At 53.5% G+C, this 27732-nt stretch overlaps 1 protein-coding gene across 1 annotated transcript in view; it reads right to left on the reverse strand.

Moving 5' to 3' along the window:
• LOC110532859 (uncharacterized) overlaps nucleotides 1-27732 on the reverse strand; it is a 96189-nt gene that overhangs the window by 14850 nt on the left and 53607 nt on the right. Inside the window, exon 3 of the mRNA XM_090185586.1 lies at nucleotides 571-707. Within this exon, the coding sequence (XP_090041712.1) occupies nucleotides 571-707 (137 nt within the window). The remainder of the gene's footprint in view (nucleotides 1-570; nucleotides 708-27732) is intronic.

The raw sequence follows: 27732 nt of genomic DNA on the forward strand, positions 1-27732 counted from the left end.
CAAAACAAGCAGCTATCACAGTCAGTTCTGGCAGGTAAACACCTCTGTCAAAACAAGCAGCTATCACAGTCAGTTCTGGCAGGTAAACACCTCTGTCAAAACAAGCAGCTATCACAGTCAGTTCTGGCAGGTAAACACCTCTGTCAAAACAAGCAGCTATCACAGTCAGTTCTGGCAGGTAAACACCTCTGTCAAAACAAGCAGCTATCACAGTCAGTTCTGGCAGGTAAACACCTCTGTCAAAACAAGCAGCTATCACAGTCAGTTCTGGCAGGTAAACACCTCTGTCAAAACAAGCAGCTATCACAGTCAGTTCTGGCAGGTAAACACCTCTGTCAAAACAAGCAGCTATCACAGTCAGTTCTGGCAGGTAAACACCTCTGTCAAAACAAGCAGCTATCACAGTCAGTTCTGGCAGGTAAACACCTCTGTCAAAACAAGCAGCTATCACAGTCAGTTCTGGCAGGTAAACACCTCTGTCAAAACAAGCAGCTATCAGGGACATCCGTGCTGCTACATTAAAGACAGGTACCACCAGTAAGAAGTCATTTCTTCTTCAGAGTTGTGTACCTGGAACAGAGATGTCGTCCCAGTAAGGAGCGTCAAACTCAAACTCCCCGGCTATGATACGACAGAAGATGATCCGGTTGTGAAGGTCTGTGTCCTCTTCTTCTGTCTCGTCGTAGAACGGAGGATTCCCCGACAGACTGAGAGAGATTGAGAAGGGAGACTAAACATGAAATACAAAGATCATTTCCATCAGACACATTTACAGAAGTCATTCTCAAACTGTCATTAACATTTAAGAAACCAATATTTTAACTAATAATGATGAGTTACTACTGGGGACAGGACTAGTCATTATGATGTTATTACTGGGGACAGGACTAGTCATTATGATGTTATTACTGGGGACAGGACTAGTCATTATGATGTTATTACTGGGGACAGGACTAGTCATTATGATGTTATTACTGGGGACAGGACTAGTCATTATGATGTTACTACTGGGGACAGGACTAGTCATTATGATGTTATTACTGGGGACAGGACTAGTCATTATGATGTTATTACTGGGGACAGGACTAGTCATTATGATGTTATTACTGGGGACAGGACTAATCATTATGATGTTACTATTGGGGACAGGACTAGTCATTATGGTGTTATTACTGGGGACAGGACTAGTCATTATGATGTTATTACTGGGGACAGGACTAGTCATTATGATGTTATTACTGGGGACAGGACTAGTCATTATGATGTTATTACTGGGACAGGACTAGTCATTATGATGTTATTACTGGGGACAGGACTAGTCATTATGATGTTATTACTGGGGACAGGACTAGTCATTATGATGTTATTACTGGGGACAGGACTAGTCATTATGATGTTACTACTGGGGACAGGACTAGTCATTATGATGTTATTACTGGGGACAGGACTAGTCATTATGATGTTACTACTGGGGACAGGACTAGTCATTATGATGTTATTACTGGGGACAGGACTAGTCATTATTATGTTATTACTGGGGACAGGACTAGTCATTATGATGTTATTACTGGGGACAGGACTAGTCATTATGATGTTATTACTGGGGACAGGACTAGTCATTATGATGAGTTACTACTGGGGACAGGACTAGTCATTATGATGTTACTACTGGGGACAGGACTAGTCATTATGATGTTATTACTGGGGACAGGACTAGTCATTATGATGAGTTACTACTGGGGACAAGACTAGTCATTATGATGAGTTACTACTGGGGACAGGACTAGTCATTATTATGTTATTACTGGGGACAGGACTAGTCATTATGGTGTTATTACTGGGGACAGGACTAGTCATTATGATGTTATTACTGGGGACAGGACTAGTCATTATGATGTTATTACTGGGGACAGGACTAGTCATTATGATGAGTTACTACTGGGGACAGGACTAGTCATTATGATGTTACTACTGGGGACAAGACTAGTCATTATGATGAGTTACTACTGGGGACAGGACTAGTCATTATGATGAGTTACTACTGGGGACAGGACTAGTCATTATGATGAGTTACTACTGGAGACAGGACTAGTCATTATGATGTTACTACTGGGGACAGGACTAGTCATTATGATGAGTTATTACTGGGGACAGGACTAGTCATTATGATGAGTTACTACTGGGGACAGGACTTGTCATTATGATGAGTTACTACTGGGGACAAGACTAGTCATTATGATGAGTTACTACTGGAGACAGGACTAGTCATTATGATGAGTTACTACTGGGGACAAGACTAGTCATTATGATGAGTTACTACTGGGGACAGGACTAGTCATTATGATGAGTTACTACTGGGGACAGGACTAGTCATTATGATGAGTTACTACTGGGGACAGGACTAGTCATTATGATGAGTTACTACTGGGGACAGGACTAGTCATTATGATGAGTTACTACTGGGGACAGGACTAGTCATTATGATGTTACTACTGGGGACAGGACTAGTCATTATGATGTTATTACTGGGGACAGGACTAGTCATTATGATGTTATTACTGGGGACAGGACTAGTCATTATGGTGTTATTACTGGGGACAGGACTAGTCATTATGATGTTACTACTGGGGACAGGACTAGTCATTATGATGAGTTACTACTGGGGACAGGACTAGTCATTATGATGTTATTACTGGGGACAGGACTAGTCATTATGATGAGTTACTACTGGGGACAGGACTAGTCATTATGATGAGTTACTACTGGGGACAGGACTAGTCATTATGATGAGTTACTACTGGGGACAAGACTAGTCATTATGATGAGTTACTACTGGGGACAGGATTAGATCTTTCTTTGTAAATTTTTTGTATTTTTTTTTTGTCAAGAAGAGAGCGAGACATATACTCAAAAAAATAAACATCCCCTTTTCAGGACCCTGTCTTTCAAAGATAATTAGTAAAAATCAGAGTAACTTCACAGATCTTCATTGTAAAGGGTTTAATTTCTGAGATAGGGGGCAGCATTTTCACTTTTGGATGAATAGTGTGCCCAGAGTGAACTGCCTCCTACTCTGCCCCAGATGCTAATATATGCATATTATTATTAGTATTGGATAGAAAACACTCTGAAGTTTCTAAAACTGTTTGAATAATGTCTGTGAGTATAACAGAACTCATATTGCAGACGAAAACCTGATAAAAATCCAACCAGGAAGTGGGAAATCTGAGGTTTGTAGTTTTTCAAAGCTTGGCCTACTGAATACACAGTGTCTATAGGGTCAAGTTGCACTTCCTAAGGCTTCCACTAGATGTCAACCATCTTTAGAAACTTGTTTCAGGGTTCTACTATAAATGAGGTGCTCATGAGAGCTGTTTGAGTCAGTGGTCTGGCAGAGTGTCTCAGGCTCGTGACGTGCGCTCCCGACAGAGTTAGCTCTCGTTCCAGTGCTTTTCTTCCGACAATGGAACTCTCCGGTTGGAACCTTATTGATGATTTATGTTAAAAACATCCTAAAGATTGATTCCATACATCGCTTGAAATGTTTCTACGACCTGTAACGGAACTTTTCAAGTTTTTGTCTGGACGAAGTGCTCGTGCCTCACGAAGATGGATTACTGGGCTGAACACGCTAACAACAAGTGGCTATTGGACGTTATGGAACAAATCAGTCACAAAGTCAAATCAGTAATTTATTGTCGAACTGGGATTCCTGGGAGTGCCTTCTGATGAAGATCATCAAAGGTAAGTGTATATTTGTAATGTTATTTCTAACTTCTGTTGACTCCAACATGGTGGATATTTCTTTGGCTGGATTGTGCCGTACTCAGATTATGCTTTTTCCGTAAAGTAAAAAAATAATCTGACACAGCGTTTGCATTAAGGAGGAGTCGATCTTTAATTCTGTGAATAACACGTATCTTTTATCAATGTTTCTGCAAAATCACCGGATGTTTTGGAATCAAAACATTAATGCACGTAAAGCGCCAACGTATACTGAGATTTTTTTATATAAATATGCACATTATTGAAAAAAACATACATGTATTGTGTAACATGATGTCCTATGAGTGTCATCTGATGAAGATCATCAAAGGTTGGTGATTAATTTTATCTCTATTTCTGCCTTTTGTGACTCCTATATTTGTCTGGAAAAATGGCTGTGTTTGGCTCTGACCTAACATTATCATTGTTGTGCTTTCGCTGTAAAGCGAAATCGGACATGATGGGTAGATTAACAAGATGTTTATCTTTCATTTGCTGTATTGGACTTAAGTATTTTTGAATTGCCTTTTCAGCGGAATGTTGTCGAGAGGTTCCGCTAGCAGAACGCCCTAGAATGTTTAAACACTGTTTTTTTAGCCAACGACGAAGAAAAGGCCTACAGAGAGGTGGTAGCCAACGACGACAAAATGGCCTACAGAGAGGTGGTAGCCAACGACGACAAAATGGCCTACAGAGAGGTGGTAGCCAACGACGACAAAACGGCCTACAGAGAGGTGGTAGCCAACGACGACAAAATGGCCTACAGAGAGGTGGTAGCCAACGACGACAAAATGGCCTACAGAGAGGTGGTAGCCAACGACGACAAAATGGCCTACAGAGAGGTGGTAGCCAACGACGACAAAATGGCCTACAGAGAGGTGGTAGCCAACGACGACGAAACGGCCTACAGAGAGGTGGTAGCCAACGACGACAAAATGGCCTACAGAGAGGTGGTAGCCAACGACGACAAAATGGCCTACAGAGAGGTGGTAGCCAACGACGACGAAGCAGCCTACAGAGAGGTGGTAGCCAACGACGACAAAACGGCCTACAGAGAGGTGGTAGCCAATGACGACGAAACGGCCTACAGAGAGGTGGTAGCCAACGACGACAAAACGGCCTACAGAGAGGTGGTAGCCAACGACGACAAAATGGCCTACAGAGAGGTGGTAGCCAACGACGACAAAATGGCCTACAGAGAGGTGGTAGCCAACGACGACAAAATGGCCTACAGAGAGGTGGTAGCCAACGACGACAAAATGGCCTACAGAGAGGTGGTAGCCAACGACGACGAAACGGCCTACAGAGAGGTGGTAGCCAACGACGACAAAATGGCCTACAGAGAGGTGGTAGCCAACGACGACAAAATGGCCTACAGAGAGGTGGTAGCCAACGACGACGAAGCAGCCTACAGAGAGGTGGTAGCCAACGACGACAAAACGGCCTACAGAGAGGTGGTAGCCAACGACGACGAAGCGGCCTACAGAGAGGTGGTAGCCAACGACGACAAAACGGCCTACAGAGAGGTGGTAGCCAACGACGACGAAAAGGCCTACAGAGAGGTGGTAGCCAACGACGACGAAACGGCCTACAGAGAGGTTGTAGCCAACGACGACGAAACTGTCTACAGAGAGGTGGTAGCAGACGAGGAAACGGCCTACAGAGACGTGGTAGCCAACGACGACGAAACGGTCTACAGAGAGGTGGTAGCCAACGACGAGGAAACGGTCTACAGAGAGGTGGTAGCCAATGACGACGAAACGGCCTACAGAGAGGTGGTAGCCAACGACGACAAAACGGCCTACAGAGAGGTGGTAGCCAACGACGACAAAACGGCCCACAGATAGGTGGTAGCCAACGACGACGAAGCGGCCTACAGAGAGGTGGTAGCCAACGACGACAAAACGGCCTACAGAGAGGTGGTAGCCAACGACGACGAAGCGGCCTACAGAGAGGTGGTAGCCAACGACAACAAAACGGCCTACAGAGAGGTGGTAGCCAACGACGACGTAAAGGCCTACAGAGAGGTGGTAGCCAACGACGACGAAACGGCCTACAGAGAGGTGGTAGCCAACGACGACGAAACGGTCTACAGAGAGGTGGTAGCCAACGACGACGAAACGGTCTACAGAGAGATGGTAGCCAACGACGACGAAACGGTCTACAGAGAGGTGGTAGCCAACGACGACGAAACGGTCTACAGAGAGGTGGTAGCCAACGATGACGAAACGGTCTACAGAGAGGTGGTAGCCAACGACGACGAAACGGCCTACAGAGAGGTGGTAGCCAACGATGACGAAACGGCCTACAGAGAGGTGGTAGCCAACGACGACGAAACGGCCTACAGAGAGGTGGTAGCCAACGACGACGAAACGGCCTACAGAGAGGTGGTAATAAAACGACGACGAAACGGCCTACAGAGAGGTGGTAGCCAACGACGACGAAACGGTCTACAGAGAGGTGGTAGCAGACGAGGAAACGGCCTACAGAGACGTGGTAGCCAACGACGAGGAAACGGTCTACAGAGAGGTGGTAGCCAATGACGACGAAACGGCCTACAGAGAGGTGGTAGCCAACGACGACAAAACGGCCTACAGAGAGGTGGTAGCCAACGACGAGAAAACGGCCCACAGATAGGTGGTAGCCAACGACGACGAAGCGGCCCACAGATAGGTGGTAGCCAACGACGACGAAGCGGCCTACAGAGAGGTGGTAGCCAACGACGACAAAACGGCCTACAGAGAGGTGGTAGCCAACGACGACGAAACGGCCTACAGAGAGGTGGTAGCCAACGACGACGAAACGGCCTACAGAGAGGTGGTAGCCAACGACGACGAAGCGGCCTACAGAGAGGTGGTAGCCAACGACGACGAAGCGGCCTACAGAGAGGTGGTAGCCAACGACGACGAAACGGCCTACAGAGAGGTGGTAGCCAACGACGACGAAAAGGCCTACAGAGAGGTGGTAGCCAACGACGACGAAACGGCCTACAGAGAGGTGGTAGCCAACGACGACGAAACGGTCTACAGAGAGGTGGTAGCCAACGACGACGAAACGGTCTACAGAGAGATGGTAGCCAACGACGACGAAACGGTCTACAGAGAGGTGGTAGCCAACGACGACGAAACGGTCTACAGAGAGGTGGTAGCCAACGATGACGAAACGGTCTACAGAGAGGTGGTAGCCAACGACGACGAAACGGCCTACAGAGAGGTGGTAGCCAACGACGACGAAACGGCCTACAGAGAGGTGGTAGCCAACGACGACGAAACGGCCTACAGAGAGGTGGTAGCCAACGACGACGAAACGGCCTACAGAGAGGTGGTAGCCAACGACGAGGAAACGGCCTACAGAGACGTGGTAGCCAACGACGACGAAACGGTCTACAGAGAGGTGGTAGCCAACGACGAGGAAACGGTCTACAGAGAGGTGGTAGCCAACGACGACGAAACGGCCTACAGAGAGGTGATAGCCAACGACGACAAAACGGCCTACAGAGAGGTGGTAGCCAACGACGACAAAACGGCCCACAGATAGGTGGTAGCCAACGACGACAAAACAGCCTACAGAGAGGTGGTAGGCAACGACGACGAAACGGTGTACAGAGAGCTGGTAGCCAACAACAACGAAACGGCCTACAGAGAGGTGGTAGCCAACGACGACGAAACGGTCTACAGAGAGGTGGTAGCCAACGACGACGAAACAGTCTACAGAGAGGTGGTTGCCAACGACGACGAAACGGCCTACAGAGAGGTGGTAGCCAACGACAACAAAGCGGCCTACAGAGAGGTGGTAGCCAACGACAACGAAAAGGCCTACAGAGAGGTGGTAGCCAACGACGACGAAACGGCCTACAGAGAGGTGGTAGCCAACGACGACGAAACGGTCTACAGAGAGGTGGTAGCCAACGACGATGAAGCGGTCTACAGAGAGGTGGTAGCCAACGACGACGAAACGGCCTACAGAGAGGTGGTATCCAACGACGACGAAACGGTCTACAGAGAGGTGGTAGCCAACGACGACGAAACGGCGTACAGAGAGGTGGTAGCCAACGACGACAAAACGGCCTACAGAGAGGTGGTAGCCAACGACGACGAAGCGGTCTACAGAGAGGTGGTAGCCAACGACGACGAAACGGTCTACAGAGAGGTGGTAGCCAACGACGACGAAGCGGTCTACAGAGAGGTGGTAGCCAACGACGACGAAACGGTCTACAGAGAGGTGGTAGCCAACGACGACAAAACGGCCTACAGAGAGGTTGTAGCCAACGACGACGTAACGATCTACAGAGAGGTGGTAGCCAACGACGATGAAGCGGTCTACAGAGAGGTGGTAGCCAACGACGACGAAACGGTCTACAGAGAGGTGGTAGCCAACGATGAGGAAGCGGCCTACAGAGAGGTGGTAGCCAACGACGACGAAACAGCCTACAGAGAGGTGGTAGCCAACGACGAGGAAGCGGCCTACAGAGAGGTGGTAGCCAACGATGACGAAACGGCCTACAGAGAGGTGGTAGCCAACGACGACAAAACGGCCTACAGAAAGGTGGTAGCCAACGACGACGTAACGGTCTACAGAGAGGTGGTAGCCAACGACGACGAAGCGGTCTACAGAGACGTGGTAGCCAACGACGACGAAACGGTTTACAGAGAGGTGGTAGCCAATGACGAGGAAGCGGCCTACAGAGAGCTGGTAGCCAACGACGAGGAAGCGGCCTACAGAGAGGTGGTAGCCAACTACGACAAAACGGTCTACAGAGAGGTGGTAGCCAACGACGACAAAACGGTCTACAGAGAGGTGGTAGCCAATGACGACGAAACGGTCTACAGAGAGGTGGTAGCCAACGACGACAAAACGGCCTACAGAGAGGTGGTAGCCAACGACGACGTAACGGTCTACAGAGAGGTGGTAGCCAACGACGAGGAAGCGGCCTACAGAGAGGTGGTAGCCAACGACGACGAAACGGCCTACAGAGAGTTGGTAGCCAACGACAAGGAAGCGGCCTACAGAGAGGTTGTAGCCAATGACGACAAAACTGTCTACAGAGAGGTGGTAGCCAACGACGAGGAAGCGGTCTACAGAGAGGTGGTAGCCAACGACGAAGAAACGGCCTACAGAGAGGTGGTAGCCAACGACGAGGAAGCGGCCTACATAGAGGTGGTAGCCAACGACGACAAAACGGTCTACAGAGAGGTGGTAGCCAACGACGACGAAACGGCCTACAGAGAGGTGGTAATAAAACAACGACGAAACGGCCTACAGAGAGGTGGTAGCCAACGACGACCAAACGGTCTACAGAGAGGTGGTAGCAGACGAGGAAACGGCCTACAGAGACGTGGTAGCCAACGACGACGAAGCGGCCCACAGAGAGGTGGTAGCCAACGACGACAAAACGGCCTACAGAGAGGTGGTAGCCAACGAAGACGAAGCGGCCTACAGAGAGGTGGTAGCCAACGACGACGAAACGGCCTACAGAGAGGTGGTAGCCAACGACGACGAAACAGTCTACAGAGAGGTGGTAGCCAACGACGACGAAACGGTTTACAGAGAGGTGGTAGCCAACGACGAGGAAGCGGCCTACAGAGAGGTGGTAGCCAACGACGACGAAACGGCCTACAGAGAGCTGGTAGCCAACGACGAGGAAGCGGCCTACAGAGAGGTGGTAGCCAACTACGACAAAACGGTCTACAGAGAGGTGGTAGCCAACGACAACGAAACGGTCTACAGAGAGGTGGTAGCCAATGACGACGAAACGGTCTACAGAGAGGTGGTAGCCAACGACGACAAAACAGCCTACAGAGAGGTGGTAGCCAACGACGACGTAACGGTCTACAGAGAGGTGGTAGCCAACGACGAGGAAGCGGCCTACAGAGAGGTGGTAGCCAACGATGACGAAACGGCCTACAGAGAGGTGGTAGCCAACGACGAGGAAGCGGCCTACAGAGAGGTGGTAGCCAACGACGACGAAACGGTCTACAGAGAGGTGGTAGCCAACGACGACGAAACGGTCTACAGAGAGGTGGTAGCCAACGATGACGAAACGGTCTACAGAGAGGTGGTAGCCAACGACGACGAAACGGCCTACAGAGAGGTGGTAGCCAACGACGACGAAACGGCCTACAGAGAGGTGGTAGCCAACGACGACGAAACGGCCTACAGAGAGGTGGTAGCCAACGACGACGAAACGGCCTACAGAGAGGTGGTAGCCAACGACGAGGAAACGGCCTACAGAGACGTGGTAGCCAACGACGACGAAACGGTCTACAGAGAGGTGGTAGCCAACGACGAGGAAACGGTCTACAGAGAGGTGGTAGCCAACGACGACGAAACGGCCTACAGAGAGGTGATAGCCAACGACGACAAAACGGCCTACAGAGAGGTGGTAGCCAACGACGACAAAACGGCCCACAGATAGGTGGTAGCCAACGACGACAAAACAGCCTACAGAGAGGTGGTAGGCAACGACGACGAAACGGTGTACAGAGAGCTGGTAGCCAACAACAACGAAACGGCCTACAGAGAGGTGGTAGCCAACGACGACGAAACGGTCTACAGAGAGGTGGTAGCCAACGACGACGAAACAGTCTACAGAGAGGTGGTTGCCAACGACGACGAAACGGCCTACAGAGAGGTGGTAGCCAACGACAACAAAGCGGCCTACAGAGAGGTGGTAGCCAACGACAACGAAAAGGCCTACAGAGAGGTGGTAGCCAACGACGACGAAACGGCCTACAGAGAGGTGGTAGCCAACGACGACGAAACGGTCTACAGAGAGGTGGTAGCCAACGACGATGAAGCGGTCTACAGAGAGGTGGTAGCCAACGACGACGAAACGGCCTACAGAGAGGTGGTATCCAACGACGACGAAACGGTCTACAGAGAGGTGGTAGCCAACGACGACGAAACGGCGTACAGAGAGGTGGTAGCCAACGACGACAAAACGGCCTACAGAGAGGTGGTAGCCAACGACGACGAAACAGTCTACAGAGAGGTGGTAGCCAACGACGACGAAACGGTTTACAGAGAGGTGGTAGCCAACGACGAGGAAGCGGCCTACAGAGAGGTGGTAGCCAACGACGACGAAACGGCCTACAGAGAGCTGGTAGCCAACGACGAGGAAGCGGCCTACAGAGAGGTGGTAGCCAACTACGACAAAACGGTCTACAGAGAGGTGGTAGCCAACGACAACGAAACGGTCTACAGAGAGGTGGTAGCCAATGACGACGAAACGGTCTACAGAGAGGTGGTAGCCAACGACGACAAAACAGCCTACAGAGAGGTGGTAGCCAACGACGACGTAACGGTCTACAGAGAGGTGGTAGCCAACGACGAGGAAGCGGCCTACAGAGAGGTGGTAGCCAACGATGACGAAACGGCCTACAGAGAGGTGGTAGCCAACGACGAGGAAGCGGCCTACAGAGAGGTGGTAGCCAACGACGACGAAACGGTCTACAGAGAGGTGGTAGCCAACGACGACGAAACGGTCTACAGAGAGGTGGTAGCCAACGATGACGAAACGGTCTACAGAGAGGTGGTAGCCAACGACGACGAAACGGCCTACAGAGAGGTGGTAGCCAACGACGACGAAACGGCCTACAGAGAGGTGGTAGCCAACGACGACGAAACGGCCTACAGAGAGGTGGTAGCCAACGACGACGAAACGGCCTACAGAGAGGTGGTAGCCAACGACGAGGAAACGGCCTACAGAGACGTGGTAGCCAACGACGACGAAACGGTCTACAGAGAGGTGGTAGCCAACGACGAGGAAACGGCCTACAGAGAGGTGATAGCCAACGACGACAAAACGGCCTACAGAGAGGTGGTAGCCAACGACGACAAAACGGCCCACAGATAGGTGGTAGCCAACGACGACAAAACAGCCTACAGAGAGGTGGTAGGCAACGACGACGAAACGGTGTACAGAGAGCTGGTAGCCAACAACAACGAAACGGCCTACAGAGAGGTGGTAGCCAACGACGACGAAACGGTCTACAGAGAGGTGGTAGCCAACGACGACGAAACAGTCTACAGAGAGGTGGTTGCCAACGACGACGAAACGGCCTACAGAGAGGTGGTAGCCAACGACAACAAAGCGGCCTACAGAGAGGTGGTAGCCAACGACAACGAAAAGGCCTACAGAGAGGTGGTAGCCAACGACGACGAAACGGCCTACAGAGAGGTGGTAGCCAACGACGACGAAACGGTCTACAGAGAGGTGGTAGCCAACGACGATGAAGCGGTCTACAGAGAGGTGGTAGCCAACGACGACGAAACGGCCTACAGAGAGGTGGTATCCAACGACGACGAAACGGTCTACAGAGAGGTGGTAGCCAACGACGACGAAACGGCGTACAGAGAGGTGGTAGCCAACGACGACAAAACGGCCTACAGAGAGGTGGTAGCCAACGACGACGAAGCGGTCTACAGAGAGGTGGTAGCCAACGACGACGAAACGGTCTACAGAGAGGTGGTAGCCAACGACGACGAAGCGGTCTACAGAGAGGTGGTAGCCAACGACGACGAAACGGTCTACAGAGAGGTGGTAGCCAACGACGACAAAACGGCCTACAGAGAGGTTGTAGCCAACGACGACGTAACGATCTACAGAGAGGTGGTAGCCAACGACGATGAAGCGGTCTACAGAGAGGTGGTAGCCAACGACGACGAAACGGTCTACAGAGAGGTGGTAGCCAACGATGAGGAAGCGGCCTACAGAGAGGTGGTAGCCAACGACGACGAAACAGCCTACAGAGAGGTGGTAGCCAACGACGAGGAAGCGGCCTACAGAGAGGTGGTAGCCAACGATGACGAAACGGCCTACAGAGAGATGGTAGCCAACGACGACAAAACGGCCTACAGAGAGGTGGTAGCCAACGACGACGTAACGGTCTACAGAGAGGTGGTAGCCAACGACGACGAAGCGGTCTACAGAGACGTGGTAGCCAACGACGACGAAACGGTTTACAGAGAGGTGGTAGCCAATGACGAGGAAGCGGCCTACAGAGAGCTGGTAGCCAACGACGAGGAAGCGGCCTACAGAGAGGTGGTAGCCAACTACGACAAAACGGTCTACAGAGAGGTGGTAGCCAACGACGACAAAACGGTCTACAGAGAGGTGGTAGCCAATGACGACGAAACGGTCTACAGAGAGGTGGTAGCCAACGACGACAAAACGGCCTACAGAGAGGTGGTAGCCAACGACGACGTAACGGTCTACAGAGAGGTGGTAGCCAACGACGAGGAAGCGGCCTACAGAGAGGTGGTAGCCAACGACGACGAAACGGCCTACAGAGAGTTGGTAGCCAACGACAAGGAAGCGGCCTACAGAGAGGTTGTAGCCAATGACGACAAAACTGTCTACAGAGAGGTGGTAGCCAACGACGAGGAAGCGGTCTACAGAGAGGTGGTAGCCAACGACGAAGAAACGGCCTACAGAGAGGTGGTAGCCAACGACGAGGAAGCGGCCTACATAGAGGTGGTAGCCAACGACGACAAAACGGTCTACAGAGAGGTGGTAGCCAACGACGACGAAACGGCCTACAGAGAGGTGGTAATAAAACGACGACGAAACGGCCTACAGAGAGGTGGTAGCCAACGACGACCAAACGGTCTACAGAGAGGTGGTAGCAGACGAGGAAACGGCCTACAGAGACGTGGTAGCCAACGACGACGAAGCGGCCCACAGAGAGGTGGTAGCCAACGACGACAAAACGGCCTACAGAGAGGTGGTAGCCAACGAAGACGAAGCGGCCTACAGAGAGGTGGTAGCCAACGACGACGAAACGGCCTACAGAGAGGTGGTAGCCAACGACGACGAAACAGTCTACAGAGAGGTGGTAGCCAACGACGACGAAACGGTTTACAGAGAGGTGGTAGCCAACGACGAGGAAGCGGCCTACAGAGAGGTGGTAGCCAACGACGACGAAACGGCCTACAGAGAGCTGGTAGCCAACGACGAGGAAGCGGCCTACAGAGAGGTGGTAGCCAACTACGACAAAACGGTCTACAGAGAGGTGGTAGCCAACGACAACGAAACGGTCTACAGAGAGGTGGTAGCCAATGACGACGAAACGGTCTACAGAGAGGTGGTAGCCAACGACGACAAAACAGCCTACAGAGAGGTGGTAGCCAACGACGACGTAACGGTCTACAGAGAGGTGGTAGCCAACGACGAGGAAGCGGCCTACAGAGAGGTGGTAGCCAACGATGACGAAACGGCCTACAGAGAGGTGGTAGCCAACGACGAGGAAGCGGCCTACAGAGAGGTGGTAGCCAATGACGACAAAACTGTCTACAGAGAGGTGGTAGCCAACGACGAGGAAGCGGCCTACAGAGAGGTGGTAGCCAACGACGACAAAACGGTCTACAGAGAGGTGGTAGCCAACGACGACGAAACGGCCTACAGAGAGGTGGTAATAAAACGACGACGAAACGGCCTACAGAGAGGTGGTAGCCAACGACGACGAAACGATCTACAGAGAGGTGGTAGCAGACGAGGAAACGGCCTACAGAGACGTGGTAGCCAACGACGACGAAACGGTCTACAGAGAGGTGGTAGCCAACGACGAGGAAACGGTCTACAGAGAGGTGGTAGCCAATGACGACGAAACGGCCTACAGAGAGGTGGTAGCCAACGACGACAAAACGGCCTACAGAGAGGTGGTAGCCAACGACGACAAAACGGCCCACAGATAGGTGGTAGCCAACGACGACGAAGCGGCCTACAGAGAGGTGGTAGCCAACGACGACAAAACGGCCTACAGAGAGGTGGTAGCCAACGACGACGAAACGGCCTACAGAGAGGTGGTAGCCAACGACAACAAAACGGCCTACAGAGAGGTGGTAGCCAACGACGACGAAGCGGCCTACAGAGAGGTGGTAGCCAACGACGACAAAACGGCCTACAGAGAGGTGGTAGCCAACGACGACGAAGCGGCCTACAGAGAGGTGGTAGCCAACGATGACGAAACGGCCTACAGAGAGGTGGTAGCCAACGACGACGAAAAGGCCTACAGAGAGGTGGTAGCCAACGACGACGAAACGGCCTACAGAGAGGTGGTAGCCAACGACGACGAAACGGTCTACAGAGAGGTGGTAGCCAACGACGACGAAACGGTCTACAGAGAGATGGTAGCCAACGACGACGAAACGGTCTACAGAGAGGTGGTAGCCAACGACGACGAAACGGTCTACAGAGAGGTGGTAGCCAACGACGACGAAACGGTCTACAGAGAGGTGGTAGCCAACGACGACGAAACGGCCTACAGAGAGGTGGTAGCCAACGACGACGAAACGGCCTACAGAGAGTTGGTAGCCAACGACGACGAAACGGCCTACAGAGAGGTGGTAGCCAACGACGACGAAACGGCCTACAGAGAGGTGGTAGCCAACGACGACGACGAAACGGCCTACAGAGAGGTGGTAGCCAACGACGACGAAACGGTCTACAGAGAGGTGGTAGCCAACGACGAGGAAGCGGCCTACAGAGAGGTGGTAGCCAACGACGACGAAACGGCCTACAGAGAGGTGGTAGCCAACGACGAGGAAGCGGCCTACATAGAGGTGGTAGCCAACGACGACGAAACGGTCTACAGAGAGGTGGTAGCCAACGACGACAAAACGGTCTACAGAGAGGTGGTAGCCAATGACGACGAAACGGTTTACAGAGAGGTGGTAGCCAACGACGAGGAAGCGGCCTACAGAGAGGTGGTAGCCAACGACGACGAAACGGCCTACAGAGAGGTGGTAGCCAACGACGACGAAAAGGCCTACAGAGAGGTGGTAGCCAACGACGACGAAACGGCCTACAGAGAGGTGGTAGCCAACGACGACGAAACGGTCTACAGAGAGGTGGTAGCCAACGACGACGAAACGGTCTACAGAGAGATAGTAGCCAACGACGACGAAACGGTCTACAGAGAGGTGGTAGCCAACGACGACGAAACGGTCTACAGAGAGGTGGTAGCCAACGACGACGAAACGGTCTACAGAGAGATAGTAGCCAACGACGACGAAACGGCCTACAGAGAGGTGGTAGCCAACTACGACAAAACGGTCTACAGAGAGGTGGTAGCCAACGACGACGAAACGGTCTACAGAGAGGTGGTAGCCAATGACGACGAAACGGTCTACAGAGAGGTGGTAGCCAACGACGACAAAACGGCCTACAGAGAGGTGGTAGCCAACGACGACGTAACGGTCTACAGAGAGGTGGTAGCCAACGACGAGGAAGCGGCCTACAGAGAGGTGGTAGCCAACGACGACGAAACGGCCTACAGAGAGGTGGTAGCCAACGACGAGGAAGCGGCCTACAGAGAGGTGGTAGCCAATGACGACAAAACTGTCTACAGAGAGGTGGTAGCCAACGACGAGGAAGCGGCCTACAGAGAGGTGGTAGCCAACGACGACAAAACGGTCTACAGAGAGGTGGTAGCCAACGACGACGAAACGGCCTACAGAGAGGTGGTAATAAAACGACGACGAAACGGCCTACAGAGAGGTGGTAGCCAACGACGACGAAACGATCTACAGAGAGGTGGTAGCAGACGAGGAAACGGCCTACAGAGACGTGGTAGCCAACGACGACGAAACGGTCTACAGAGAGGTGGTAGCCAACGACGAGGAAACGGTCTACAGAGAGGTGGTAGCCAATGACGACGAAACGGCCTACAGAGAGGTGGTAGCCAACGACGACAAAACGGCCTACAGAGAGGTGGTAGCCAACGACGACAAAACGGCCCACAGATAGGTGGTAGCCAACGACGACGAAGCGGCCTACAGAGAGGTGGTAGCCAACGACGACAAAACGGCCTACAGAGAGGTGGTAGCCAACGACGACGAAACGGCCTACAGAGAGGTGGTAGCCAACGACAACAAAACGGCCTACAGAGAGGTGGTAGCCAACGACGACGAAGCGGCCTACAGAGAGGTGGTAGCCAACGACGACAAAACGGCCTACAGAGAGGTGGTAGCCAACGACGACGAAGCGGCCTACAGAGAGGTGGTAGCCAACGACGACGAAACGGCCTACAGAGAGGTGGTAGCCAACGACGACGAAAAGGCCTACAGAGAGGTGGTAGCCAACGACGACGAAACGGCCTACAGAGAGGTGGTAGCCAACGACGACGAAACGGTCTACAGAGAGGTGGTAGCCAACGACGACGAAACGGTCTACAGAGAGATAGTAGCCAACGACGACGAAACGGTCTACAGAGAGGTGGTAGCCAACGACGACGAAACGGTCTACAGAGAGGTGGTAGCCAACGACGACGAAGCGGCCTACAGAGAGGTGGTAGCCAACGACGACGAAACGGCCTACAGAGAGGTGGTAGCCAACGACGACGAAACGGCCTACAGAGAGTTGGTAGCCAACGACGACGAAACGGCCTACAGAGAGGTGGTAGCCAACGACGACGAAACGGACAACAGAGAGGTGGTAGCCAACGACGACGACGAAACGGCCTACAGAGAGGTGGTAGCCAACAACGACGAAACGGTCTACAGAGAGGTGGTAGCCAACGACGAGGAAGCGGCCTACAGAGAGGTGGTAGCCAACGACGACGAAACGGCCTACAGAGAGGTGGTAGCCAACGACGAGGAAGCGGCCTACATAGAGGTGGTAGCCAACGACGACGAAACGGTCTACAGAGAGGTGGTAGCCAACGACGACAAAACCGTCTACAGAGAGGTGGTAGTCAATGACGACGAAACGGTTTACATAGAGGTGGTAGCCAACGACGAGGAAGCGGCCTACAGAGAGGTGGTAGCCAACGACGACGAAACGGCCTACAGAGAGCTGGTAGCCAACGACGAGGAAGCGGCCTACAGAGAGGTGGTAGCCAACTATGACAAAACGGTCTACAGAGAGGTGGTAGCCAACGACGACGAAACGGTCTACAGAGATGTGGTAGCCAATGACGACGAAACGGTCTACAGAGAGGTGGTAGCCAACGACGACAAAACGGCCTACAGAGAGGTGGTAGCCAACGACGACGTAGCGGTCTACAGAGAGGTGGTAGCCAACGACGAGGAAGCGGCCTACAGAGAGGTGGTAGCCAACGACGACGAAACGGCCTACAGAGAGGTGGTAGCCAACGACTAGGAAGCGGCCTACAGAGAGGTGGTAGCCAACGACGACAAAACTGTCTACAGAGAGGTGGTAGCCAACGACGAGGAAGCGGCCTACAGAGAGGTGGTAGCCAACGACGACGAAACGGCCTACAGAGAGGTGGTAGCCAACGACGAGGAAGCGGCCTACATAGAGGTGGTAGCCAACGACGACAAAACGGTCTACAGAGAGGTGGTAGCCAACGACGACAAAACGGCCTACAGAGAGGTGGTAGCCAACGACGACGAAACGGCCTACAGAGAGGTGGTAGCCAACGACAACAAAACGGCCTACAGAGAGGTGGTAGCCAACGACGACGAAGCGGCCTACAGAGAGGTGGTAGCCAACGACGACAAAACGGCCTACAGAGAGGTGGTAGCCAACGACGACGAAGCGGCCTACAGAGAGGTGGTAGCCAACGACGACGAAACGGCCTACAGAGAGGTGGTAGCCAACGACGACGAAAAGGCCTACAGAGAGGTGGTAGCCAACGATGACGAAACGGCCTACAGAGAGGTGGTAGCCAACGACGACGAAACGGTCTACAGAGAGGTGGTAGCCAACGACGACGAAACGGTCTACAGAGAGGTGGTAGCCAACGACGACGAAACGGCCTACAGAGAGGTGGTAGCCAACGACGACGAAACGGCCTACAGAGAGGTGGTAGCCAACGACGACGAAGCGGCCTACAGAGAGGTGGTAGCCAACGACGACGAAACGGCCTACAGAGAGGTGGTAGCCAACGACGACGACGAAACGGCCTACAGAGAGGTGGTAGCCAACGACGACGAAACGGTCTACAGAGAGGTGGTAGCCAACGACGAGGAAGCGGCCTACAGAGAGGTGGTAGCCAACGACGACGAAACGGCCTACAGAGAGGTGGTAGCCAACGACGAGGAAGCGGCCTACATAGAGGTGGTAGCCAACGACGACGAAACGGTCTACAGAGAGGTGGTAGCCAACGACGACAAAACGGTCTACAGAGAGGTGGTAGCCAATGACGACGAAACGGTTTACAGAGAGGTGGTAGCCAACGACGAGGAAGCGGCCTACAGAGAGGTGGTAGCCAACGACGACGAAACGGCCTACAGAGAGCTGGTAGCCAACGACGAGGAAGCGGCCTACAGAGAGGTGGTAGCCAACTACGACAAAACGGTCTACAGAGAGGTGGTAGCCAACGACGACGAAACGGTCTACAGAGAGGTGGTAGCCAATGACGACGAAACGGTCTACAGAGAGGTGGTAGCCAACGACGACAAAACGGCCTACAGAGAGGTGGTAGCCAACGACGACGTAACGGTCTACAGAGAGGTGGTAGCCAACGACGAGGAAGCGGCCTACAGAGAGGTGGTAGCCAACGACGAGGAAGCGGCCTACAGAGAGGTGGTAGCCAACGACGACGAAACGGCCTACAGAGAGGTGGTAGCCAACGACGAGGAAGAGGCCTACAGAGAAGTGGTAGCCAACGACGACAAAACTGTCTACAGAGAGGTGGTAGCCAACGACGAGGAAGCGGCCTACATAGAGGTGGTAGCCAACGACGACAAAACGGTCTACAGAGAGGTGGTAGCCAACGACGACGAAACGGTCTACAGAGAGGTGGTAGCCAATGACGACGAAACGGTCTACAGAGAGGTGGTAGCCATCGACGACAAAACGGTCTACAGAGAGGTGGGAGCCAACGACGAGGAAACGGCCTACAGAGAGGTGGTAGCCAACGAAGACGAAGCGGCCTACAGAGAGGTGGTAGCCAACGACGACGAAACGGCCTACAGAGAGGTGGTAGCCAACGACGACGAAAAGGCCTACAGAGAGGTGGTAGCCAACGACGACGAAACGGCCTACAGAGAGGTGGTAGCCAACGACGACGAAACGGTCTACAGAGAGGTGGTAGCCAACGACGACGAAACGGTCTACAGAGAGATGGTAGCCAACGACGACAAAACGGCCCACAGAGAGGTGGTAGGCAACGACGACGAAACGGTGTACAGAGAGCTGGTAGCCAACAACGACGAAACGGCCTACAGAGAGGTGGTAGCCAACGACGACGAAACAGTCTACAGAGAGGTGGTAGCCAACGACGACAAAACGGTTTACAGAGAGTTGGTAGCCAACGACGAGGAAGCGGCCTACAGAGAGGTGGTAGCCAACGACGACGAAACGGCCTACAGAGAGCTGGTAGCCAACGACGAGGAAGCGGCCTACAGAGAGGTGGTAGCCAACTACGACAAAACGGTCTACAGAGAGGTGGTAGCCAACGACTACGAAACGGTCTACAGAGAGGTGGTAGCCAATGACGACGAAACGGTCTACAGAGAGGTGGTAGCCAACGACGACAAAACGGCCTACAGAGAGGTGGTAGCCAACGACGACGTAACGGTCTACAGAGAGGTGGTAGCCAACGACGAGGAAGCGGCCTACAGAGAGGTGGTAGCCAACGACGACGAAACGGCCTACAGAGAGGTGGTAGCCAACGACGAGGAAGCGGCCTACAGAGAGGTGGTAGCCAATGACGACAAAACTGTCTACAGAGAGGTGGTAGCCAACGACGAGGAAGCGGCCTACAGAGAGGTGGTAGCCAACGACGACAAAACGGTCTACAGAGAGGTGGTAGCCAACGACGACGAAACGGCCTACAGAGAGGTGGTAGCCAATGACGACGAAACGGCCTACAGAGAGGTGGTAGCCAACGACGACAAAACGGCCTACAGAGAGGTGGTAGCCAACGACGACGAAACGGTCTACAGAGAGGTGGTAGCCAATGACGACGAAACGGTCTACAGAGAGGTGGTAGCCAACGACGACAAAACGGCCTACAGAGAGGTGGTAGCCAACGACGACGAAACGGCCTACAGAGAGGTGGTAGCCAACGACGACAAAACGGCCTACAGAGAGGTGGTAGCCAACGACGACGAAGCGGCCTACAGAGAGGTGGTAGCCAACGACGACAAAACGGCCTACAGAGAGGTGGTAGCCAATGACGACGAAACGGCCTACAGAGAGGTGGTAGCCAACGACGACAAAACGGCCTACAGAGAGGTGGTAGCCAACGACGACGAAACGGTCTACAGAGAGGTGGTAGCCAATGACGACGAAACGGTCTACAGAGAGGTGGTAGCCAACGACGACAAAACGGCCCACAGATAGGTGGTAGCCAACGACGACGAAGCGGCCTACAGAGAGGTGGTAGCCAACGACGACAAAACGGCCTACAGAGAGGTGGTAGCCAACGACGACGAAACGGCCTACAGAGAGGTGGTAGCCAACGACAACAAAACGGTCTACAGAGAGGTGGTAGCCAACGACGACGAAACGGCCTACAGAGAGGTGGTAGCCAACGACGACGAAACGGTCTACAGAGAGGTGGTAGCCAACGACGACGAAACGGTCTACAGAGAGATAGTAGCCAACGACGACGAAACGGTCTACAGAGAGGTGGTAGCCAACGACGACGAAACGGTCTACAGAGAGGTGGTAGCCAACGACGACGAAACGGTCTACAGAGAGGTGGTAGCCAACGACGACGAAACGGTCTACAGAGAGGTGGTAGCCAACGACGACGAAACGGCCTACAGAGAGGTGGTAGCCAACGACGACGAAACGGCTTACAGAGAGTTGGTAGCCAACGACGACGAAACGGCCTACAGAGAGGTGGTAGCCAACGACGACGAAACGGCCTACAGAGAGGTGGTAGCCAACGACGACGACGAAACGGCCTACAGAGAGGTGGTAGCCAACGACGACGAAACGGTCTACAGAGAGGTGGTAGCCAACGACGAGGAAGCGGCCTACAGAGAGGTGGTAGCCAACGACGACGAAACGGCCTACAGAGAGGTGGTAGCCAACGACGAGGAAGCGGCCTACATAGAGGTGGTAGCCAACGACGACGAAACGGTCTACAGAGAGGTGGTAGCCAACGACGACAAAACGGTCTACAGAGAGGCGGTAGCCAATGACGACGAAACGGTTTACAGAGAGGTGGTAGCCAACGACGAGGAAGCGGCCTACAGAGAGGTGGTAGCCAACGACGACGAAACGGCCTACAGAGAGGTGGTAGCCAACGACGACGAAAAGGCCTACAGAGAGGTGGTAGCCAACGACGATGAAACGGCCTACAGAGAGGTGGTAGCCAACGACGACGAAACGGTCTACAGAGAGGTGGTAGCCAACGACGACGAAACGGTCTACAGAGAGATAGTAGCCAACGACGACGAAACGGTCTACAGAGAGGTGGTAGCCAACGACGACGAAACGGTCTACAGAGAGGTGGTAGCCAACGACGACGAAACGGTCTACAGAGAGATAGTAGCCAACGACGACGAAACGGCCTACAGAGAGGTGGTAGCCAACTACGACGAAACGGTCTACAGAGAGGTGGTAGCCAACGACGACGAAACGGTCTACAGAGAGGTGGTAGCCAATGACGACGAAACGGTCTACAGAGAGGTGGTAGCCAACGACGACAAAACGGCCTACAGAGAGGTGGTAGCCAACGACGAGGAAGCGGCCTACAGAGAGGTGGTAGCCAATGACGACAAAACTGTCTACAGAGAGGTGGTAGCCAACGACGAGGAAGCGACCTACAGAGAGGTGGTAGCCAACGACGACAAAACGGTCTACAGAGAGGTGGTAGCCAACGACGACGAAACGGCCTACAGAGAGGTGGTAATAAAACGACGACGAAACGGCCTACAGAGAGGTGGTAGCCAACGACGACGAAACGATCTACAGAGAGGTGGTAGCAGACGAGGAAACGGCCTACAGAGACGTGGTAGCCAACGACGACGAAACGGTCTACAGAGAGGTGGTAGCCAACGACGAGGAAACGGTCTACAGAGAGGTGGTAGCCAATGACGACGAAACGGCCTACAGAGAGGTGGTAGCCAACGACGACAAAACGGCCTACAGAGAGGTGGTAGCCAACGACGACAAAACGGCCCACAGATAGGTGGTAGCCAACGACGACGAAGCGGCCTACAGAGAGGTGGTAGCCAACGACGACAAAACGGTCTACAGAGAGGTGGTAGCCAACGACGACGAAACGGTCTACAGAGAGGTGGTAGCCAACGACGACGAAACGGCCTACAGAGAGGTGGTAGCCAACGACGACGAAACGGCCTACAGAGAGGTGGTAGCCAACGACGACGAAGCGGCCTACAGAGAGGTGGTAGCCAACGACGACGAAACGGCCTACAGAGAGGTGGTAGCCAACGACGACGACGAAACGGCCTACAGAGAGGTGGTAGCCAACGACGACGAAACGGTCTACAGAGAGGTGGTAGCCAACGACGAGGAAGCGGCCTACAGAGAGGTGGTAGCCAACGACGACGAAACGGCCTACAGAGAGGTGGTAGCCAACGACGAGGAAGCGGCCTACATAGAGGTGGTAGCCAACGACGACGAAACGGTCTACAGAGAGGTGGTAGCCAACGACGACAAAACGGTCTACAGAGAGGTGGTAGCCAATGACGACGAAACGGTTTACAGAGAGGTGGTAGCCAACGACGAGGAAGCGGCCTACAGAGAGGTGGTAGCCAACGACGACGAAACGGCCTACAGAGAGCTGGTAGCCAACGACGAGGAAGCGGCCTACAGAGAGGTGGTAGCCAACTACGACAAAACGGTCTACAGAGAGGTGGTAGCCAACGACGACGAAACGGTCTACAGAGAGGTGGTAGCCAATGACGACGAAACGGTCTACAGAGAGGTGGTAGCCAACGACGACGTAACGGTCTACAGAGAGGTGGTAGCCAACGACGAGGAAGCGGCCTACAGAGAGGTGGTAGCCAACGACGAGGAAGCGGCCTACAGAGAGGTGGTAGCCAACGACGACGAAACGGCCTACAGAGAGGTGGTAGCCAACGACGAGGAAGAGGCCTACAGAGAAGTGGTAGCCAACGACGACAAAACTGTCTACAGAGAGGTGGTAGCCAACGACGAGGAAGCGGCCTACATAGAGGTGGTAGCCAACGACGACAAAACGGTCTACAGAGAGGTGGTAGCCAACGACGACGAAACGGTCTACAGAGAGGTGGTAGCCAATGACGACGAAACGGTCTACAGAGAGGTGGTAGCCATCGACGACAAAACGGTCTACAGAGAGGTGGGAGCCAACGACGAGGAAACGGCCTACAGAGAGGTGGTAGCCAACGAAGACGAAGCGGCCTACAGAGAGGTGGTAGCCAACGACGACGAAACGGCCTACAGAGAGGTGGTAGCCAACGACGACGAAAAGGCCTACAGAGAGGTGGTAGCCAACGACGACGAAACGGCCTACAGAGAGGTGGTAGCCAACGACGACGAAACGGTCTACAGAGAGGTGGTAGCCAACGACGACGAAACGGTCTACAGAGAGATGGTAGCCAACGACGACAAAACGGCCCACAGAGAGGTGGTAGGCAACGACGACGAAACGGTGTACAGAGAGCTGGTAGCCAACAACGACGAAACGGCCTACAGAGAGGTGGTAGCCAACGACGACGAAACAGTCTACAGAGAGGTGGTAGCCAACGACGACAAAACGGTTTACAGAGAGTTGGTAGCCAACGACGAGGAAGCGGCCTACAGAGAGGTGGTAGCCAACGACGACGAAACGGCCTACAGAGAGCTGGTAGCCAACGACGAGGAAGCGGCCTACAGAGAGGTGGTAGCCAACTACGACAAAACGGTCTACAGAGAGGTGGTAGCCAACGACTACGAAACGGTCTACAGAGAGGTGGTAGCCAATGACGACGAAACGGTCTACAGAGAGGTGGTAGCCAACGACGACAAAACGGCCTACAGAGAGGTGGTAGCCAACGACGACGTAACGGTCTACAGAGAGGTGGTAGCCAACGACGAGGAAGCGGCCTACAGAGAGGTGGTAGCCAACGACGACGAAACGGCCTACAGAGAGGTGGTAGCCAACGACGAGGAAGCGGCCTACAGAGAGGTGGTAGCCAATGACGACAAAACTGTCTACAGAGAGGTGGTAGCCAACGACGAGGAAGCGGCCTACAGAGAGGTGGTAGCCAACGACGACAAAACGGTCTACAGAGAGGTGGTAGCCAACGACGACGAAACGGCCTACAGAGAGGTGGTAGCCAATGACGACGAAACGGCCTACAGAGAGGTGGTAGCCAACGACGACAAAACGGCCTACAGAGAGGTGGTAGCCAACGACGACGAAACGGTCTACAGAGAGGTGGTAGCCAATGACGACGAAACGGTCTACAGAGAGGTGGTAGCCAACGACGACAAAACGGCCTACAGAGAGGTGGTAGCCAACGACGACGAAACGGCCTACAGAGAGGTGGTAGCCAACGACGACAAAACGGCCTACAGAGAGGTGGTAGCCAACGACGACGAAGCGGCCTACAGAGAGGTGGTAGCCAACGACGACAAAACGGCCTACAGAGAGGTGGTAGCCAATGACGACGAAACGGCCTACAGAGAGGTGGTAGCCAACGACGACAAAACGGCCTACAGAGAGGTGGTAGCCAACGACGACGAAACGGTCTACAGAGAGGTGGTAGCCAATGACGACGAAACGGTCTACAGAGAGGTGGTAGCCAACGACGACAAAACGGCCCACAGATAGGTGGTAGCCAACGACGACGAAGCGGCCTACAGAGAGGTGGTAGCCAACGACGACAAAACGGCCTACAGAGAGGTGGTAGCCAACGACGACGAAACGGCCTACAGAGAGGTGGTAGCCAACGACAACAAAACGGTCTACAGAGAGGTGGTAGCCAACGACGACGAAACGGCCTACAGAGAGGTGGTAGCCAACGACGACGAAACGGTCTACAGAGAGGTGGTAGCCAACGACGACGAAACGGTCTACAGAGAGATAGTAGCCAACGACGACGAAACGGTCTACAGAGAGGTGGTAGCCAACGACGACGAAACGGTCTACAGAGAGGTGGTAGCCAACGACGACGAAACGGTCTACAGAGAGGTGGTAGCCAACGACGACGAAACGGTCTACAGAGAGGTGGTAGCCAACGACGACGAAACGGCCTACAGAGAGGTGGTAGCCAACGACGACGAAACGGCTTACAGAGAGTTGGTAGCCAACGACGACGAAACGGCCTACAGAGAGGTGGTAGCCAACGACGACGAAACGGCCTACAGAGAGGTGGTAGCCAACGACGACGACGAAACGGCCTACAGAGAGGTGGTAGCCAACGACGACGAAACGGTCTACAGAGAGGTGGTAGCCAACGACGAGGAAGCGGCCTACAGAGAGGTGGTAGCCAACGACGACGAAACGGCCTACAGAGAGGTGGTAGCCAACGACGAGGAAGCGGCCTACATAGAGGTGGTAGCCAACGACGACGAAACGGTCTACAGAGAGGTGGTAGCCAACGACGACAAAACGGTCTACAGAGAGGCGGTAGCCAATGACGACGAAACGGTTTACAGAGAGGTGGTAGCCAACGACGAGGAAGCGGCCTACAGAGAGGTGGTAGCCAACGACGACGAAACGGCCTACAGAGAGGTGGTAGCCAACGACGACGAAAAGGCCTACAGAGAGGTGGTAGCCAACGACGATGAAACGGCCTACAGAGAGGTGGTAGCCAACGACGACGAAACGGTCTACAGAGAGGTGGTAGCCAACGACGACGAAACGGTCTACAGAGAGATAGTAGCCAACGACGACGAAACGGTCTACAGAGAGGTGGTAGCCAACGACGACGAAACGGTCTACAGAGAGGTGGTAGCCAACGACGACGAAACGGTCTACAGAGAGATAGTAGCCAACGACGACGAAACGGCCTACAGAGAGGTGGTAGCCAACTACGACGAAACGGTCTACAGAGAGGTGGTAGCCAACGACGACGAAACGGTCTACAGAGAGGTGGTAGCCAATGACGACGAAACGGTCTACAGAGAGGTGGTAGCCAACGACGACAAAACGGCCTACAGAGAGGTGGTAGCCAACGACGAGGAAGCGGCCTACAGAGAGGTGGTAGCCAATGACGACAAAACTGTCTACAGAGAGGTGGTAGCCAACGACGAGGAAGCGACCTACAGAGAGGTGGTAGCCAACGACGACAAAACGGTCTACAGAGAGGTGGTAGCCAACGACGACGAAACGGCCTACAGAGAGGTGGTAATAAAACGACGACGAAACGGCCTACAGAGAGGTGGTAGCCAACGACGACGAAACGATCTACAGAGAGGTGGTAGCAGACGAGGAAACGGCCTACAGAGACGTGGTAGCCAACGACGACGAAACGGTCTACAGAGAGGTGGTAGCCAACGACGAGGAAACGGTCTACAGAGAGGTGGTAGCCAATGACGACGAAACGGCCTACAGAGAGGTGGTAGCCAACGACGACAAAACGGCCTACAGAGAGGTGGTAGCCAACGACGACAAAACGGCCCACAGATAGGTGGTAGCCAACGACGACGAAGCGGCCTACAGAGAGGTGGTAGCCAACGACGACAAAACGGCCTACAGAGAGGTGGTAGCCAACGACGACGAAACGGCCTACAGAGAGTTGGTAGCCAACGACGACGAAACGGCCTACAGAGAGGTGGTAGCCAACGACGACGAAACGGCCTACAGAGAGGTGGTAGCCAACGACGACGACGAAACGGCCTACAGAGAGGTGGTAGCCAACGACGACGAAACGGTCTACAGAGAGGTGGTAGCCAACGACGAGGAAGCGGCCTACAGAGAGGTGGTAGCCAACGACGACGAAACGGTCTACAGAGAGATAGTAGCCAACGACGACGAAACGGCCTACAGAGAGGTGGTAGCCAACTACGACGAAACGGTCTACAGAGAGGTGGTAGCCAACGACGACGAAACGGTCTACAGAGAGGTGGTAGCCAATGACGACGAAACGGTCTACAGAGAGGTGGTAGCC

The sequence above is a fragment of the Oncorhynchus mykiss genome, chromosome 9 (assembly GCF_057628025.1).
Source record: "Oncorhynchus mykiss isolate SJ-2025 chromosome 9, ASM5762802v1, whole genome shotgun sequence".
Taxonomy (NCBI): Eukaryota; Metazoa; Chordata; class Actinopteri; order Salmoniformes; family Salmonidae; genus Oncorhynchus; species Oncorhynchus mykiss.